Genomic DNA, 20,099 nt, shown 5'->3' with positions numbered 1-20,099 from the left:
TGCTGAGCCTCAATACCGTAAATCCTTGAATAGGTCCCTCTATAACAAGCCCCCCTCGAATAAGCCCCCACCCTAGAACTATAAATTGTCAATAAGCCCCCCCTCGAATAAACCCAACTGCTACCGAAAATTCTCAAATTGGACCCCTCAATTTGATCATTTTCGCCATCTGAGGTTACCTATGGGGTCTTATTGAATTACCACGACAAATGCGTACTTTTGGTAGTAATTAATTAAATGCTCATAAAGAAATTCCTACTAAATTAAACGAGGTCTTTTAATAATGTCTTCTTAATGCCAACAATAATTCTATAAGCCCCCCTCGTATAAGCTCCCCCCTCGAATAAGCTCCCATCCAAAAATATCAAAAATAAATAAGCCCCCAGAGGGCTAATTCGAGGATTTACTGTATTCTTAATTTTTTCTTAATTTTTTCTTTTTTCAGCCTAAGATTATCCTTAAATTTATATTTAGGCGACATAGGTATAAACGGGTTGCATTATAATTTTAATGACTCCAAGGACAGATAGGTCTATTTCTAAACATATTGCGTGAAATTCGAAAAACTCAGATGGACATGAAATTTGATTCTTGGTGAAGCTTGAGCCTTGCATTATTTACAATTTTTCTAAAATTTCAGTTCACATTTTGAACCTCAATATTTCTAAGACTATATTCCTAACACCAGATTATACGAGACATCTTCAAGAATCCAATTACGACGCAATTACGATTGGGCAAATGTGTGTAAGAACAAACAGTTTTAAATCAAGCTTCTATCCCAACTGCTCGATCCTGAGATTAGGCAATCGACCTCGGTAAATGTTTTCAATAAAAAATTGTTTTTCATTATCCATCCACCTCCTAAACCAATCTACAATTTTCATGACCCAAATGGGCTATCCATCTTAACGCAGTTACGGGTTGGACTCAGTAAGCTAAATTTCCATAAATTTAAGCACAATTTTAATGACATATTGAACCCTTTGTGCCCAATAAATGACGGTGTTGGGGACACGGAGCCCTATTTCCTGCTCTGCCATAATTTCAACATAGATAGATGTGATCTCCTCAACAGTTTAAATGCGATATTATTGCCTCGTGGTCTGATAAATCTTTCAAATGAAGATCTGCTAAAAATCATCCTTTATGGCCATGAAGAATTACCACTCGAATCAAATTCGAAAATTCTCGCTGCAATGCTTAAATATATCTAGGCCTCTAAACGTTTTGAATAAATTGGTAATACAAACAACATATTTCCTCTCTCCTCTCCTCGCTCTAGAAAGAGTTTCTATTTATTCTTTTCGCTCATTTTGCATCTTTAAATTATAGTTAATTTAGTTTTTTATATTGAATGAAAATTGCCTGTGAAAACTGCATGCTCCCTGTGGTATCGTCTGGTAAATTTGTGTATGTTTTGTAAAAATTTTATGTGCATATAAAAAAGGCTATCTTTTTTTATAAAAAAGGTGTATAACAGCTGAATAAGCAATCTTGAACAAAAGAAAATTTTCAGATATTTATGTAATGAAAGAAAAATCAATAAGTAGGTACTTTGAGTTCCTCCTTTCCTTGTGAAAATATAGTATCAATGCTGTTCTCGTCGTACACAAATCTGATTGTTGTTGCCCCTGCATCTTCAGCGTTTTGCACAATTTCCTGTAAGTGAGTTAGATGATGAAAAGAATATTCAAAAACTTAACATGGTGGCATGTGTTGATTAAAGCCTGCACTGCACATGATATCATAAGGTATTTGAGTATGTTTTAAGCTTAACCTTGCAAATAAGGGTGCTGCTCGATTCAACCCACTCTTTATCAAACCCGTCTTCATATACTGTCACTTATACTGAATTTAATTTTTGAATATACTCCATTCCGCTTGGTATTTTTCTTTGTATTTTTTCTCTATTTTTAGCATTTTACTTGGTTAACCTACAAGGTAGCTTGCTAAAGCCCATAACCACCATCAGCCAAATGCTCTCAGCATTTCACTTGACAACGCTCGAAATTTTGTCGAGTCAAGTGTTGGTGGCCCAAACCTGCCACTGCGAGAACAAAACTTCTAGAATCTAGAGCATCCCCAAATAATCAACAGCATTCCAAAATAGTTCGCGGTATTCTCCAAAAACCGAAAGTAATGGGTCCCTTTATGGTCTGTCATTGAGCAGGTAAAACCTCGAATTTTATCATTAGACTTATTTCGAATTATGAAAGCACTGTTTACTTTTATTCTTTTTTAATAACTAGATAATGATAATTATTGACACTTTTTAAAAAGGGCATGTCAAAAAATTTCGGGGGGGGGGGGGGGGGAGGGGGTACTAAGGTACGGGGACGTGCTATTATTTAGGGGTACCTTTTTTCTAAAAAGTGCGGAATTATCGGTATCAGTTTTTGAAATATGTGCGGAACTATGGGTACCATTTGAAGAAACATGCAGAATTATGGGCACCATTTTGGGAAAATATCGCAAAATTATTGGAATTTAAAGTATGAAATATATTTAATATTGAGATTTTGGGGTAAAGGAAATGCAAAAATTGTTTGATGATTTTGTTGGGCTTTAAAAATGCTATTTGCTTTGCGGAATAATGGGTTACATTTTCTCAGACATGTGCGGAATTATGGGTCCAATTTTTTAACCAAAATGGCATGTCCCGCCCAAAATTAGGCTCAGTAACCCCCCCCCCTGAGCAGAAAATAAAACTTTGACGATTCAAGAAAATCTTGCCCCCCCCCCTCTTTACCAAAAGAAAACTTTACAGTGTTCTTCTCTGCTGGTATCAGCGACTTTTGCATTGATAATCAAAGCCTTACTAGGAAGAAAAACCTTATAGCACTGACGTCACGCAAATCAGACAGGGAGTTAAAATCAAATCAAAAATTGGATCCAGATTACAAAACAAGTGAATAAAACTTGCAGAAATCGAAATGCTTTTTTTTATCATTTTTACCCTCTTAATATATATCTAACTGTGTAGTGAGAATGACTGTTCTCATTTTTTTTTGAAAACCAAGGGAAATGAACATTGCAATATTTCCCATTTAATAGCTGGCAGCCCAATGGTGGTGAAAATCTGAAAAAAGGCATCAGCTGGCATAATACAAACCTCTGCCACAAATAATCAAGCAGGATTGGAAATACTGAAAACACAATGATGTACATATGATTTTTTTCTCATATGATTGTTCACAGATATACGCACCTTGATTATCTGACCGTTGTCAGGGTACTGTGCTAAAATATTCTTTAACAAACGAATCAGTGACGGCGGTATCAACCCAAACTCCTCATTATCGTCTTCTTGTATGTCACTGTCTTCAAGATCTACAAGAAATTCAATCCAGTAACATTACAAAACAAATATAAAAAAGAAATAATTTTGAATAGTAAAGCTTTGCTTATTTTAAAAATTATTTCCTTCCACGTTTGGCTCTCTATTTCATGTAAATTTCCATGATATTCGTATAGAGAATACACACATTTTTATAGGGAACCGCTTCAAAAAGGACCCACAAGAAGAAGGCCGAAAAGTTATATTACTTCACCAGAACTTATACTACTATGTAAAGACAAAATCCCCAAGCTTTTCGGTCTCATTGTCCTTAAAAATGAAGTTATCAAAAGGGCTTGGAAGACCAAATGATTAAGGAAACAACATCCACCAAAGCCTTAATTGGAAAGAGCAGTACAAAATTGTTAAGAATAAATTGACAGGGGGCTTAAGCTCCTAAGGAAACTGCAGAATACCCATCCGCACAGAAACTTGACATATATACAGATCTCAAAGAGATGGTCTATACAGATCTCTTTGAAAGCCATCTTCACTATGGAACACTCTTTCCAACACCAAGCTAGCCCAACTACAACTATTGCGAACAAGGGAAAGGAAGGTAACAGAGAATGCCAAGTACAAGGCGGGGGGATTTGTAGTTTGCTCACAGTCAAGACTTTTACTATCCTTCGACCAAAGAGTCCTGACATAATAACTTTTGCATAACCTCTGTCCCAACAATCTTCGTCATCAGTTCACTGAAAGATCCCAGATCTCAGATTATGAAAATCGTAAAAATCTAAAGAAATGACCTGGATGATTTTCAGTGCATGAGAAGTCTCCTTAGTGATGTTATGTCAGCTAACTTGTCGATTACTCCATCATAACTAACGGTAACAGCCAAGACACGCTTAACATTCATTATCATTTGAAGATGGCACGAAATAGCGGAAACATGGCATACTAAAGTTTATCATCATTAGAGAGTTTAGCCTATTTTGGTCAAATGTTGATCGCAGCCTGTTTTTTACATACTTGAGCTGTTTGAAGGTGCGTTCACATTTGGTAGAGCCAACTTGCAAGATTGTGATTACTTGTACCGCGAGTTTGACCGCAATTTTGCCTGTCAATAAGAACTTTCTCTTTTTTATTCAGGTTATTTTACCTGGTTATACCTGGTTATTTTATTTAGTGTCTTTTATTCACTTTATTCCCTGTCTAAATTTTTCTCGGCAATCTCTTTCTTATGCTAATTGTATTTGAACTTTCAATTTTTCTATAAACGGCCAATAGTCCTCAGCTGAACAGATACGAAATTTGCGAAGAAATCCAGCGTAGTCGATGCTAGGGGGCATGTGCACACTGCCCCCCAGAGGTGGCGCCAGAAATCTTCCGACAGAGGGGTTGGAGCTTCTAACAGGGGGGCTTCAATGACTAAAATAAGCAGTTTTCGTACGTTATTGTCAAATTTACTCCGACAAAAACCTAAAATTTCCTCCGATGGGGGGCTAGATGCTTCCGACGGAGGGGCTGTAACCCCCCTAGCGCCACCACTGTGCCCCCCCCCCCCCCCCCCGCAAAATACGAAACCCTTGGTACTGAGCTCTCCAAATGTGTAGGACAATGTCAATGAACAAAGACAGCATATTTATATCCTTTCACTTGTTACCTCTGTGCTGGAGCAGGTAATATTTCCCTAGAGACCTGGGCCGGATATCAAATACCTAGTCTAAAAAAAACTTTGCGGGCATTATTCATATGAGATTGGCATATCGTGGTCTTCAGCATTGCACTTTGCCTATCTCTACCAACTTTTATGTTCGCAAAACAAATGGCAGCAACATTATTAGAAAAACGCTTGTGGCACCTGGGACCCAGTGAAGGTCTAAAAATAGCACTTGGGGCATTTCTCAGCTAGGGTATGCATCCTATTATTTTAAGCATATCAAACTGCCAATATCTTCCAATTTCGGTATCACAACTAGCAGCGATATTATGAGAATAAATGCTTTTGGGGCATGGGACCAAATACAACGTTCTAAAAATAGCACTTGGGAGCATTTCTCAGCTGGGGTCTGCATCTTATCTTGTTCAGCGCCAGTTTCATGCTGGTATCCGATTTTGCATAGCCTGCGTCGCTGCACAACTCTCTCAAAATCTGGGTCTAACAGCCCTGACTATTGACAGGATTATCGAAGAAGTAAAAGAAAGCGGCTATTATGCTGTCATGATTGATGACACATCTGATTTTAGTCAGCACGAACAAGTGTCAGTTTATCAATGTTACATTGAAAGGTGCAATCTTCTGAATCAAGTCCGTTCTCCTAATCCATTTCACAATCAATTTTGAAAAACACGCCTCACTCAAGACATACACTTTTTTTTAAAAAGAACCAGTAAATTTAAGTTCAGACTGAATGTTCTTAATTTTTTCGAAAATCTCAAGCTGGATTGTTCCTAATTTGTTCTTAATCTAATAAGGTGTAAGCAGTGCCAGTGCTAGCTTTTTCGCTCTAGGGAGGTGTTCCGGCCTCATTTGGCAACAAAGTGAGTGAGACAGCCTTAATTTGCTGACAGGTTTGAATATTCACTGAAAAAGCACCCACACATCGCTAAAAATCCTCGATTTTGAGAAAGAGCGTTGTTCAAAATTGCATTTTGCAGAATCTCAGCCTCAGCTTGTTCTTAATCTGTTCTTAACTTTTGACCATTTTTGAGGCTCGGGTTCTTGTAAAATTGTTCTTATAAAAAAGAGAGTGTATGCAACAGGATCAGTCAGAATGGCGGTTACATCTTATGGCAAATAAATAATATCACTTACCATGATCTATCTTCCTTCTTTTATGGGCAGGCTCTTCAGTTGAATTCTCACATTTTCGCCCTACTCCTAGTAAAATAGAAAAAAAATTTGATGAATTTGCTTGTTATGCCTATTTATTATAACCAATAGCTGATTATGCAGGAAGGTGGAGGGCAAAAATCTGTGACTGTAAGCTATCTAACCTTTGTCATTTCATTTCATTTCGTTTCGTTTCGTTTCGTTTCGTTTCGTTTCGTTTCGTTTCGTTTCGTTTCGTTTCGTTTCGTTTCGTTTCGTTTCGTTTCATTTCAAAGAAAACCCTAATGTAATTAAAAAACACTTTGCTTAATGCATTAGAAATATTAGCAGGATTCACGATAATAAGCAAACTAAATCTTTAATCTTCACGACAGAAAGATAATATCACTTACCACCGCCCATCTTCTTTCTTTCAAGGGAAGGCTCCATACAACGGTTGAATCCCTACATTTTCCCCTTTTCCTGGCAAAAAAAAACGTTTTTGATCAATTTGCTTGTTATGCCCAACTTACTGACTGTTATACAACCCCCAAACTGAGTGCCCGACTTTAAAATCGAGGATGAATAGTTTATCAAAAGGGCACTTTATGAAAGTTCTTGGGGCAGTAGTGTAGCAAGGGGCAAGGGGGCAAGGGGGCGGCTGTCCCCAAAATGCTCAGAAAGTTGGTATCTGGTAAAAATGCAAATTGGTATTTGATATTTTAAACAAAAATAAAATGTTTTAAAACATTGCAAAAAAAGATTGCAAGAAATATTCTGAAATGTACTTTAAGCTAACCTTAAAGGGCGTGGTCGCAAATATTTTCTGCTCGCTTCGTTCGCAGAGGGGCCTCATCTATCCCTATTCCAAATGTTGTTCAAGTTTTTTAGTATTTACCGATAAAATTAACACCAAAAATTCTGAAATGCTCGAATCCTTAAAAAAACTAGATACTGAATTGCCTTTCAAGGATTTTGCAGATTTTGCTCCCAGGACTTAGTTTGAAGCCCCTGAATACTGTTTATCATTTTTAGATTTGCTAACAAGTTTGAAAATAAGTTTTTACGCGTATGGCTTCCTTGCCCGGCATTATTCGAAGTACAAATGTGAGAGGATTTGTGAAGGTAACAGCCAGTTGTACGCAGGGTCTATTTTAACATGCAGTGATAACCAATTTGTGGCTATGCAGTGATAGATTCAAATTTTTACAGTTATAAAACTTAGAAAAAAGAGATCAGATAGTGTGAAAAAGTAAAACTGCAGCAACTACCAGTAGACATATAAAGCTTATAAAAGAGCAATACAATATTAAAAAAGAGAATATAACAGTAATAACGGTCATAAGCAATGAGTCTCTCTATAATTATATAAATATCAGTATCTAGAAGCTATCTAGTTTGTTTTGTTCTTCGTCTCCTCCTTTGAGATTTTGATCTCGAAAAATTGTTTAAACTTGGTCTACCACTCTTCCTCGTCGAAATCTCTTGTAAAGCTTGGGTTAGAGCTGGTGTAACTTGATTATTTCGCAAACAGTTAGTTGGATAGGTGTCGTAATTTCAAATGGCAAAACCAAAATTTTCAAAAATTGTGAACATTTGCAGCGATAAATATACCTTTAAATAAACACTGAGTTGTAGAAAAGAAAGGGCCAGCCACAAAAAGCTAAATTTGACTGCCAACCATTCCCATGTAAAAGAATCCATAGCATTTTTTAAACAAATTTGAAAAACGGGGCGTTCTCTCTAATTCTTGAGAGTGTGGGCAACAAAACTTTCCCCTATGGTATCTCTCCTTTCCCCATTCAATTTCCCAACCCTGGCTATGCCATTGCTTAGGGGTGCTGATAGACGAGCTTCAATGGTCACGCCACTGAACTTTACAAGAAACTTTTTAGGGACTGCAGGTATTTTCTCTAAGGTATTTTCTCATCATCTGCCACTATAACTCTTTATTCTGTTAGTAAAAGATTTTAATGTATCTGTTTCTCGTTATGAAAGGGGGGGGGGGTGGCTCTCTCTCGATTAGTTAACTTAGTTGGATAACTCCTTGTAACTAATGTCTTATTTTCAGCCAGTATTGATAAATTTAAGTTTGTAATTTTATAATGTATTTGGTTGTAGCGTGTCTTTTTGGAAATAGTATCTTGATTGATTGATGATGATTGGAAACTGAAAACTGAAACTGTCAAATTGGCAATGCAGGCCTGTATCACTTCCTGTTCGAAAAAGAGTATTTTATCCAAATAAATTTTGCTAAAAGATAAAGTGGAATCCAAGGAGTGATATAATGGCGGTGGAATTGTCACAGGTTGCAGAGGAAGCAGAAAGGGATCTACGGATGACCAAAAGGGAGTTGCTGAGCCGCTTGTCCAGAATCTATGACCCATTAGGAGTTGCGGGTCCGATCACCATTGTTGGTAGAAAGATCTTCCAAGATGCTTGCAAAGAAGGTATAACTTGGGACAGTTTGGTCAGTGAAGATCTGCATGGTAGATGGAAGACATTTGAAAGGAATTTGAAGCAAAGGTCAGAGATAGAGTTCCCAAGATGTGTTGCATTGTCAGAGAAGCCAAAGGAGATGTCATTGCACACCTTCGCAGATGCAAGTCAAACAGCCTACTGCGCGGCCGTGTATTTGGTTGTGATGTTGCCGCAAGGAAAGTTCAGTAACCTGCTGACTGCTAAAACCAGGCTGCCTCCATTGAAGAAGGAAATGACCATTCCACGTTTGGAGTTGACAGCAGCAAGGATTGCGGCAAGGTTGGCAGCGACAGTAAAACAAGCACTGGCAGGATTTGAGTTAAAACGGGTCTGCATGTTGTCGGATAGTTGCACGGCTCTCCATTGGCTGCAAAGACGAGGTCAGTATCGCCAGTTTGTTGAACACAGAGTCAAGGAAATCGAACATCTGTCAAATGGTGCAACATGGCAGTATTGTCCAACAAGCGAAAATCCGGCGGATCTTGGCACAAGGGGCAAAACACCGCTACAATTACAAGGAAGTGACCTGTGGTGGCAGGGACCATCGTGGCTGATTTCTGATCAGTGGCCAGAACAGCCCATCTTGTCAAGGGAAAAGGAAATCGAAGATGAAGAAATAAATCCAGTGTTACAGATGGCCACGACGATAAAAGAAAGGGGACTTTCAAGTTTGATAAGGTTGAAAGATTATAGCTCAAAGAGAAGATTACTTGGTGTAACTGCGTGGATTTTGCGTTTTATGAAGAACTGCAGGGCAAGCAAGGGAGATAGGCTCCAACTGAAATACGTTACAACGGACGAAGTAAAGGAAGCGGAAGAAAGGTGGGTAAAAGTAGTAAAATCCGAAATTGAAGAGAGTGCAAATTACAAGCAGTTGGTGCAACAGCTGCAGTTTTCTGGATTGTCGTTTGAAGTACAGAATCCAGCGTTGTTACCAAGAGGACACCATTATACCAATTTGGTAGTGAAAGAAGCACACGAACTTGTACTTAACGGATTGGTGAGTATGACGTTAGCCGAGGTCAGACAAAGATATTGGATTCCAAAGGGCAGGCAAGTAGTGAAGAAAGTGCTGAAAGAGTGCAAGCAATGCGCAAAGAGAAGTTCCAAGCTGCTAAAGGGAACAGTCACATCTCCGTCACCGGAACTTCGGGTTAAACCAGCACGTCCATTTGAGGTAACTGGACGAGCTGTTCATTTGGAGCTTATAAAGGACATGACAGCTACTGAGTTTAGGGTGGTTCTGCAAAGATTTGTTAGTCGCAGAGGAGCACCTAGCACAGTCATTAGCGACAATACAAAGACGTTTAAAAGCACGGGAAAACAGTTGAAGAAGATATGCGACAACGAAAATTGGCAAGAATATTTAACGACGAAGAGAATAGACTGGATATTCAACGTTTCCAATGCACCGTGGCAAGGAGGTTTCTTCGAAAGACTGGTCGAAATCTCGAAATCGACCTTGTACAAAGTCTTGGGACGTTCGAAGCTGAGTTTCAGAGAGGTTGAGAAAATGCTCATACAGGTAGAAGGCTTGATGAACAACCGACCGCTGACCTACCAGACGGATGAGCTTGAAAGTGAACCTCTGACGCCTAATCGCACGATTTTCGGATATGCTTTGCCAACCATCGCCAACGATGCAAACGATGCCAATGAAGAAATGAGTGACGATGAGGAGTCTTCTGCAAGGGTAAATAAGCGTCTTAAGTACGTGTCGACAATAAAGGCTCATTTGTGGAAGAGATGGACTCGCGAGTACTTACAGGGACTGAAAGAGTACCAAAGACAAGCTGACCGAAAATCGAGAGTGCCGGAAATCGGAGAAATCGTGCTTATCGTTGACAGCACCATCCAGAGAAGAAGACATTGGCGAATGGCGAAGATAGTCGATCATATAAAGAGCAGAGATGGAATGATAAGAGCTGTTAAACTGCACGTTTTGAGCCAAGGAAAGCGTGATAGAATCAGGGGTGGCGCTAGAGACAAACCTTCAAGGTGCCGAAGTTTATATTCTCCGTAACTGCCGACGCTGGATGTGTCAAATTGCCGACAGAAAAAAATTCGATTTTCCCCATATAGCAGGCAGGGCCGTCCCGAGGCAAGCCTCGTTGGGGGGGGGGGGGGTGTGTGAAATACAAATTTACCGGATTAAAAAATTATTGCCTGAAACTTTCTAGCTGGTGTCACCGACTTTCATTATAGTCTTGTCAAATCTCTATATCGGGACGGGCAAAACATATAGTTACTACCCGAGGCGGCACCATGGTTGCCGCCGAAGGGGCAGGAAATTTTCGAATTGTGACGCTTCTAGTTCCCTGGAAAATGCGCTCTTTTAAGCAAATTTCACTAAAGCAATCCTCCTAATCCTATTGAAAATTATTGTCTTTTTGCAAAACTTTTTTACAGCAGATAAAAAAAACAATTTCGCCGTGGTCTTGAAAAATACCAGTTTGTCAGTTACTTCTAAATTTAGATCCCTCTCTCCATCTTAGCATGCCTTTTGAATGTTAAGAAAAATCTGGAGCTCATAGTGAATTGCAGTTGACGCTTCTACTGAGAAACTTTAGGAGAAATAGACACGAGGCACAATTTTACCTAAGATTGCTTGATCCTTTATAGATTTCATGACATGAAGGTCTCTGAAATACCTAAAGCGTTTCTTCCACCGAGCGGATTTTACCTGAAATTTCCTATTGAGATACTATTGGGGTGGGTGTGACAACCCCCCAGTCGCGACGCCCCTGAGCAGCTGTTAGAACACAGGGTTCCCATTCATTGCAGGACATCACATGACAATTGCATCATTGCGCTGCAATGGCATCAGCTTCTGTAAATTGTATTATTTTTAGGGTATATACTAGCTCCCGTACGAAGCCCGCTACGCGGGCTTGCCAGTGACCCTACGGTAGAGTACATAGATTAGCCTCGGAAAAGACAAGAATTTTCTTAAAACCCCCTGTGAATGATAGTAAAATTAGCCTCGGTAAAGACAATAATTCTTTCGAAGCCCCCAATGAGTATGCAGATTAGCCTCGGAAAAGACAAGAGGTGTATCAAACTATAAGGGGTGGCTTTATAGTTAGGTTCAGTCTTGCCGTAAGCTTTGTCGAACTCAGTGTACCTTGTCGCTAGCTTGCAGGATTGTGTTTGCCGTTACATTTTCGCCGTTAGCCATTTAAGATATTTTTAGTCGTTTGCCGTGAACTGATGAATTAGAAGAAGTGTATAGAGAATTGGATAACAGTTTTTGCCGTATTTATCGTGTACGTTTCTGCGAACGACCTACGAACTCACATTTGTAAAACCCCCTTTTTAAGTGGTTTTACATTGGTTACCCCGTGTGAGGACAGCCGAGCCGAAGGAACAGAAGATGAGCACTTATCGATACCTGCGAACCACAGACGACCAGCCGATTTGCAATTACTGCAAAAGAGTGGGACACGTGGTCAAATATTGCAGAAGACGCCCGTTGAAGCAGCAACCATTGCAAGGAAAAGCTTCTGTGCCTGTGAATGCAAAAATGGGCCCAGTTTTTGAAGCCGAAATTCGGACAAGAATGACAACCCAAACCACAACTGAACCCTTCGTTGCTCTGTGCAAGTTGTTCCGCAAGTTAGAAGACATAACAAAGGAGCTTACTAACTTGATGAAAGAGCAATTGGGCCAAACAATAGCGTTCGACGAGGCAGAAATTTTCAAAACGCCCCTGACAACGATATTCAAAGAAATGACGTCAATCACCGATATACTGTTAGCCCCATCACATCTGTGCAGATCATCATTGTTTAGAAGTGTCGCCTTTCCTTGGGTTTGGCCTCTGTCCCAGTTCCCTCTCTTTGGGTATCCACGTGCTGGTCACGTCTTCCGGTGGTGACGCCCGAAAAAACACGCTCGCTCAACATCAGAAGCAGCACAGTCAAGGCAAAAGAGACAGTCGAGCCGTCAACATGTAATCTTTTAAATTTATAATCAGTTCGCTTGTTTGTTGCTGAATATATCGTAAAAAGTGAAACTACAACTACTCTATGCTTTATTTCTCGGCATGCTCAACCCTACTTCACAACACATGGCGCCCAACGTTAAGGGACGAGCTATTTATCAATAAAGTGTTCAGAGTATTCGAGTAATTTCAACCAAGAAATCATCGAAGATGTCACAGGAAAATTCAGATGAAGATCAAATCAAGCGATTCATACACACGCGTGGTGGAAATCGTGCTGCCATTGCAAGACTGGAGAAGGAAATTTCGCAGTTGAAAGACAAAGAATTGACTGCAGAACTTTCGGTACGCATCAACGCGATTGCACTTTCGGTGTCACAAAAACAGCAGTTCCTTACAGGCCTAGACGAGAAAATTCTAGAAAAGATACCTTTAGAGCAAATGGACAAAGAAATTGACGATTCAATGGAATGGGATATCAGAATTACCACACTTTTACAGCACATCGAGGAGCTCAAGAAACCTAGCCTTCGTCAGCCAAGTGTCCCGAGTACACAAACAACTACAGAAACCCAGCCAAGTCCAGCCATAGGAGCTTCGGCTATTTCAGAAGTGGAGTCTCAGAATCGCAGTTTCAGTTCTGTTTCTTCCACAAATGGAGTTCGTTTACCAAAAATAGAACTGCCAAAGTTCAATGGAGATATCACACAATTTAATTCGTTTTGGCAAGCGTTTAACTGTGCCGTACACTCAAACGACACAATACCAGAAGTTCACAAATTGAACTACTTGATGAATTTGCTCGAGGGTCCTGCTCATCGCGTCGTTGCGGGGCTCGAGTTAACCGAAGAAAACTACCAAAATGCTATCGAGACATTGAAAACTCGATTTGGTAATAAGCAGAGAATCATAAGTGCTCACATGCAATCTCTTTTAAAGTTGCAATATTGCCCAAACGATAAAGTCGCTCAGTTGCGTTATATTTATGACAAAATAAACGTCCATGTCAGAGGGCTTGAATCTCTCGGCATGTCTCAAGAAAGTTATGGTGGTTTGCTGATTCCAATTATTATGCAACGTATGCCCAGCGAAATCACCATCCAAGTCGCAAGGAAAGTCACAGAAGACATCTGGCCTATCAAAGAAATTCTAGAAATTATTCGTTGCGAAATTGAAGCCAGAGAATTAGGCGAAAGCGTTCTTGCTTCAAAGCAAGTCAATCGACAACCACATCCAACACAAGTGTATCGGAAACAGACAATTCCAACTACAAAATCATTCTTTGCCAACGAGCAGCAAGGAAAATGCTACCTTTGCAGTAAAGATCATCTCACTATAAACTGCAAGGAAATCATGGATTTGGAACAAAGGAAAACACTTTTACAAAAGGCAAAACGTTGCTTTAAGTGCTTGAAATTGGGACATTTCGCAAAAGATTGTAATCGCAAATGCAAGAAATGTGGTTATGGACACCATCAAGTGATTTGTAACAAATCAGAAGAAGGCACTGCAGAAACATTCGATCGATTGGTTACTGCAACTGTGAAAGGGAAGAAGGAGGTATTGCTACAAACGGCCAGGGCCAGTGCATTTGGTGAAGATCCAACAAAGAAGATGGCAATTGATGTCCTATTTGACAGCGGAAGTCAGAGAAGCTACATATCTGAAGAATTGAAGAAGAAACTCTCACTGAACGTTGAGAACGTTGAAACTATAAACATTAACACTTTTGGTTCAGATAAGTATAACAAGAAAAAATGCGAGTTAGTTTCGATTAACATAGAAGTAGAAAATCAGGTTATACCAGTCCGCGCACTTAGTTATCCCACTATTTGCTCGCCATTCGCTTCTCGCGGCATAGAAATAAGCGAATACCCGCATCTTCATACACTCAAGTTAGCAGACAGTGTAAATTCCCATACAAAACACGTACAGCTATTAATTGGTGCTGATCATTACTATGATTTTGTTACAGGTGATGTCATTAAAGGTAATTCAGGTCCTGTTGCGGTTAGCAGCAAGTTGGGGTGGCTGTTAACAGGACCTTTAAGTTCAACTTCGAACAATGTTGAGACTAACATTCATTCTCATCTTATTCTAGATCAATTTTCTATTTTTGACAATGAAGCAAATGAGCTTGAAAATTCAAACAGCGAGAATCTTGAAATTACAGAATCGTTGAAACAGTTCTGGAAACAAGAATCAATGGGATTGCCCGAACTTGTTGAAAACACAGAAACAGAATCGACAGAATCAGATGAAAAGAACGAACAGACCCCATTCGACATCAAATTCAATGGTGAAAGGTATGAGGTAAGCCTCCCTTGGAGGGCTGATATTTCGCATGAGTTATTATCAGATAATTATGATAAGTGTTTGATTCGTTTGAAAGGTTTATACAGTCGATTAAAAAAGGACCCAAAGCTCTTTTCAGAATATAACTCAATTTTTCAAGAGCAATTAGACCAGGGTATAATTGAATATGTTCCAAATAAACAAGGAATTACTGAAAACATTCATTATCTCTCTCACCATGGCGTTGTAAGAAAGGAACATGATACGACCAAATTGCGCATTGTGTTCGATGGCAGTGCTAAATCTCAGCCTAATCAACTCTCCTTAAATGATTGTCTTCAATTGGGTGATAATTATATGCCTTCTTTGTTTGATACGTTGTTAAGATTTCGTGCTCATTCTGTTGCCATGACATCCGACATAGAAAAAGCGTTCTTACAAATAGAAATCAAACCAGCTGATCGTGACTCGTTACGCTTTTTATGGTTTGACGACATTAACAAGGAGAATCCGTCTATCATCCAGCTCCGTTGGGGGCGTTTAGCCTTTGGCCTCAAACCATCGCCCTCAATCCTTGGGGCTACCATTAGACAACACGTTTCCTCCTTTGAAGATGAGTACCCGAAGGTCGTCAAGGTTTTGAGCCGACTTTACGCTGACGACATGTCTTGTAGTGTCAAGTCCACTGAGGAAGCACTAGAAATCTATAAGAAATCTAAAGAAATCCTGTTAAAAGGAGGATTCAATTTGCGTAAGTGGAAGACAAATAATAAAGAGCTTTCCGATAAGGTCAATATTTTAGAAGGTGTCTCCACAAGTACCTCTAAAACTGTTCCCAGGGTATCGGAGGACGACCAGTCCTTTACACAGTTTTCTGTCGGTCCGCCAAATTTCGAGAACAACACCAATATTTCAAAAATACTCGGTGTTCAGTGGAATCATGATTCAGACAAGTTTCTTCTTGATTTAAAGCAAATTTCTGAGTTTGCAAAATCTTTGCCACCAACAAAAAGGTCCTTGCTAAAAATTGCCGCAAAGATTTTTGACCCGTTGGGCTGTGCAAGTTCGTTTACCATTAATTTAAAGATCTTCTTCCAGGAATTGTGCGTTGAAAAGGTAGCCTGGGACGAGCCACTCAAAGATAACCATCTCAAGCAGTATGACACCTTAATATCCCAGTTGAGTGTCATTACAGCTATTAAACTTGAACGTTGTTTCATTAACCAAGAAGCCAGTGTTACAAAAATTGAAATCCACGCCTTTTCAGACGCCAGTGAGCGTGCCTATGCCACTGTGGTTTATTTAAGGGTTCTTTACAATACTGGTAAGGTAAGGGTACAATTTGTCGCTTCAAAAGCTAAGGTTTCGCCTATTAAAAAACAAAGTATACCGCGTCTCGAACTGCTCGGCGCAAATTTGATGGCGAAATTTGTCGAAACCATTCGTTCCGTGTTACAAGATGAGTTAGGCCTACCCATAGAAACATATTATTGGGTCGATTCTATGGCCACTTTGTGCTGGATAAAAAACGACAAACCCTGGAAACAATTCGTACGTCACCGTGTTTCGGACATTTTGAAGTTTTCGGACAGGGAGAACTGGTTTTATTGTCCAGGACCAGAGAACCCTGCCGATTTACCATCTCGGGGTAAGTTCAATCCCTCGTTGTCTGCAAATCGTTTTTGGTGGGAGGGTCCTAAATTCTTACAATCAGACCCAGAAAATTGGCCCACTTTGCTACCACAAAATGAACTTCAAAGCAAAGAAGCTTTGCAGGAAAAGGTGAAATTTGAACCAAAAGTAACTCATGTCATGGTAAGTACAGGTGCAGACCCAGATGTACAGCTGAGCAATGTTTTTGATAGTTCACGTTACAGTTCAAAAGGTAAAGTGTTGCGTACACTCTCTTGGGTTCTGAGATTTATTCAGAATCTTAAAGCAGCGGTAAAACAAACGCAACAGAACAAGGCAGACATGTTAGATGTCTCAGAAATAAGAAATGCCGAAATGATTCTTATTAGGGCAATTCAATCTCGTGCATACAACAATGAAGTTGAGTTTCTACTGTCTTCAAACAATCCAGACACAAAACCCCCGATGTATATAAAACAATTCAATTTGTTTCTAGATAAAGATCAGGTATTGCGATGCAGAACACGTATAAACAAATCTTCCGTTTTAGATTCGGCCAAACAACCAATTTTGCTTCCTCAAGGCAATCACTACTCATCTTTGCTTATACAGGAATGTCATCGGAAGGTCTTCCACAATGGGGTGCGAGAAACGTTAAATTTACTAAGACAGCAATATTGGGTACCTCGGGGGAGGGAAATGACAAAAAAGGTCATTCGTAGTTGCGTACTTTGCAAAAGGTTGGAAGCTTTTCCTTTCAGAACTAAGTTTGCACCACAGTTACCACAGGTTAGAGTAGACGATGCTCCCCCATTCACCAACACAGGTATGGACTTTGCTGGTCCCTTAATATTGAGTGATAAAAATGATTCTCAAAAACATTACGTATGTTTATTTACATGCATGTCAACCAGGGCCATCCACCTGGAATTAATCGAATCTTTAGAGGTTGAATCATTTTTGCGTGCATTTCGCAGATTTTGTGCACGTCGCGGCTTACCATCTATGCTGTATAGTGATAATGCTAAAACGTTCCAATCCGCAGCAAGGGAAGTGAAGAAATTACTCAGATCTCCAAGATTACACGAAACCTTTATTTCACAGGGAGTCAAATGGAACTACATAACAGAAAGGAGCCCCTGGCAAGGAGGGGTATGGGAAAGGCTCATCAGAAGTGTGAAAAGATGTATTATAAAGGTAGTAGGGCGAGCGAGGCTAGATTTTCAGGAAATGGTTACAATTTTAACGGAGGTAGAAAGTGTCATTAACTCACGTCCCATGACATATGTTTATGATGATACTGAAGGTATATCTTACCCCCTTACACCATCCCATCTTATTAACGGCAGAAATTTGTCTCATTTACCCCATGACAGATACCTGGAAGTGGTTAGTACCTATGAAACTCTTTCAGAAAGGGCAAAACTAAACAGATTACTTCTAGGTCATTTCTCAAAAAGATGGAAGAATGAGTACTTGCTGGGATTAATGGAAGCTTACAAGCCAAAATCTCATGTAAAAGAACCAGTAGTGTCTTTGGGAGATGTGGTACTTCTCAAAGACGATCAAAATAAAAGAATGTTCTGGAAGCTCTGCAGAATACAGGAACTTATACCAGGCACAGATGGAAGTGTAAGATCTGCAAGAGTGCAGGTATGCACAAAAGAGGGTAAGATCGGTAATCAGGTATTGTGTCGACCATTAAAATTGCTTATACCTTTAGAATTACCTTGCCATTCTGATTCATTGCATTCTGCTCAAGAGCAAGCGCCCACGCAGCCTGCGCAATTGCAGCGAGACACTTCAGTTATAACCAGGTCGAAACGCAGTGCAGGAATTATTGGAGAATTTATTCGTAGAAATAATTCGAGTAAGAGCTAAATCATATGAAGAACATTACCACGTTATTACGCTATTGTATGGACATTTGTTGTATACTTAATATACATTTCCAGTTATTGCTTATCGTATTATATCCTAATTAACTTAGTTTAGTTTGATCACTGTAGTGAATCAAATCGGGGGAGTGTGTTTAGAAGTGTCGCCTTTCCTTGGGTTTGGCCTCTGTCCCAGTTCCCTCTCTTTGGGTATCCACGTGCTGGTCACGTCTTCCGGTGGTGACGCCCGAAAAAACACGCTCGCTCAACATCAGAAGCAGCACAGTCAAGGCAAAAGAGACAGTCGAGCCGTCAACATGTAATCTTTTAAATTTATAATCAGTTCGCTTGTTTGTTGCTGAATATATCGTAAAAAGTGAAACTACAACTACTCTATGCTTTATTTCTCGGCATGCTCAACCCTACTTCACAACAATCATCACCATTATTCTCATTACCAAAAACGAAAGAGTTTCAAGGCATGTTGTATAACTGCGAAGCAGAAACGCCACAAGAAGACCAAGCCAGGAGGCTTGTTTTCAAAGGAGGGGGCTATGTTAGAACACAGGGTTCCCATTCATTGCAGGACATCACATGACAATTGCATCATTGCGCTGCAATTGCATCAGCTTCTGTAAATTGTATTATTCTTAGGGTATATAAGGGGTGGCTTTATAGTTAGGTTCAGTCTTGCCGTAAGCTTTGTCGAACTCAGTGTACCTTGTCGCTAGCTTGCAGAATTGTGTTTGCCGTTACATTTTCGCCGTTAGCCATTTAAGATATTTTTAGTCGTTTGCCGTGAACTGATGAATTAGAAGAAGTGTATAGAGAATTGGATAACAGTTTTTGCCGTATTTATCGTGTACGTTTCTGCGAACGACCTACGAACTCACATTTGTAAAATCCCCTTTTTAAGTGGTTTTACACAGCACCTCCAATGAAGGGACACCGAGGGGTCATGGCCCCCACTTTTTTACAAAGCAATAGAGCATTTTTCCAAAATCTTTTGCTGTGGGTGCAAAATTCTCCCTTGCCCCCTCCCCGCCCCCACTTTCCAACCTGAGTTGGAGTCCACGAGATTTTCTCGGCAATTTGTGCCTTGTAAGAAACTTAATGCGCAAATATTGCCTATTGTTGAATATTTCTTCCTATCTATGGTGGAAGATATTAATCGATGGTTTTCTCTAAACCATTTGTTTCTCGCAAGCTATGCGGTGAACAATGCTATTGAAAAATAGTTGATAAAAAAGGACAAGAAGTGCATTTTGAAGAATTTATTACGCAAAATGTGCTCATGATCGAAATGTTTTCATTGGCAATAATAATGTCTTGAAACGAAAAGAGAATCCCTTAAGAAGAAAATTCATTAGAGACTTTATTTATGACAGCGTGATTTTGCTGTTGTTAGGGTAAATTTCCTTGAAAAGGTCCAAAACATGATCTAAATCAAGCATCTCTGCACGTTTCGCATGAATTCCAGGCAGCAACAGGGATTTCAACCGAGAGGAGCACGATGGTATTGTGGGTCATGCGAAGGAGCACCACGAAATTAAGTCACAGCTTTCACGGAAGCGACAGGATATAATGCAATTTAATGGATTTAATGATAATAAAATTGCCAAAGAAAAGCCTTTGAGAAAACCATAAACCAGCCAGTGCAGTTTTCTCCTCGATTATTTATGTCATTCAAACAACATGTAAACCGGGTGACATCCATCAAGTGCCGACGGTATTGAGAAAGCAAAAATTGATTGGCTGCCGACGTGGGGGCTA

The 20,099-nt window shown here is 39.8% G+C and overlaps 3 protein-coding genes across 3 annotated transcripts in view; 2 read left to right on the top strand and 1 right to left on the bottom strand.

The window, feature by feature from the left end:
* LOC135686186 (sacsin) overlaps positions 1-20,099 on the bottom strand; it is a 50,657-nt gene that overhangs the window by 21,813 nt on the left and 8,745 nt on the right. The window contains exons 2-5 of the mRNA XM_089109042.1: positions 6,512-6,581; positions 6,102-6,167; positions 3,212-3,333; positions 1,558-1,662 (exon numbers count right to left, since the gene is read on the bottom strand). Coding sequence (XP_088965168.1) covers positions 1,558-1,662; positions 3,212-3,333; positions 6,102-6,167; positions 6,512-6,548 — 330 coding nt within the window. The 5' untranslated portion in view covers positions 6,549-6,581. The remainder of the gene's footprint in view (positions 1-1,557; positions 1,663-3,211; positions 3,334-6,101; positions 6,168-6,511; positions 6,582-20,099) is intronic.
* Positions 8,386-10,602, top strand: LOC135686298 (uncharacterized). Its single transcript, XM_065202501.2, has one exon. It carries the CDS (start codon positions 8,386-8,388, stop codon positions 10,600-10,602), a length of 2,217 nt encoding a protein of 738 aa, XP_065058573.2.
* On the top strand, positions 12,733-19,973 carry LOC148960130 (uncharacterized). Its single transcript, XM_089108901.1, has 3 exons — positions 12,733-16,956; positions 17,554-18,118; positions 19,807-19,973. The coding sequence occupies exons 1-3, from the start codon at positions 12,733-12,735 to the stop codon at positions 19,971-19,973; spliced, it is 4,956 nt and encodes a 1,651-aa protein (XP_088965027.1).

The sequence above is a fragment of the Rhopilema esculentum genome, chromosome 6 (genome assembly GCF_057945365.1).
Source record: "Rhopilema esculentum isolate cy_ngs chromosome 6, ASM5794536v1, whole genome shotgun sequence".
Lineage (NCBI taxonomy): Eukaryota > Metazoa > Cnidaria > Scyphozoa > Rhizostomeae > Rhizostomatidae > Rhopilema > Rhopilema esculentum.
The sequence above is the reverse complement of the archived record's forward strand: the minus strand, read 5'-3'. Positions and strand labels throughout refer to the sequence as shown.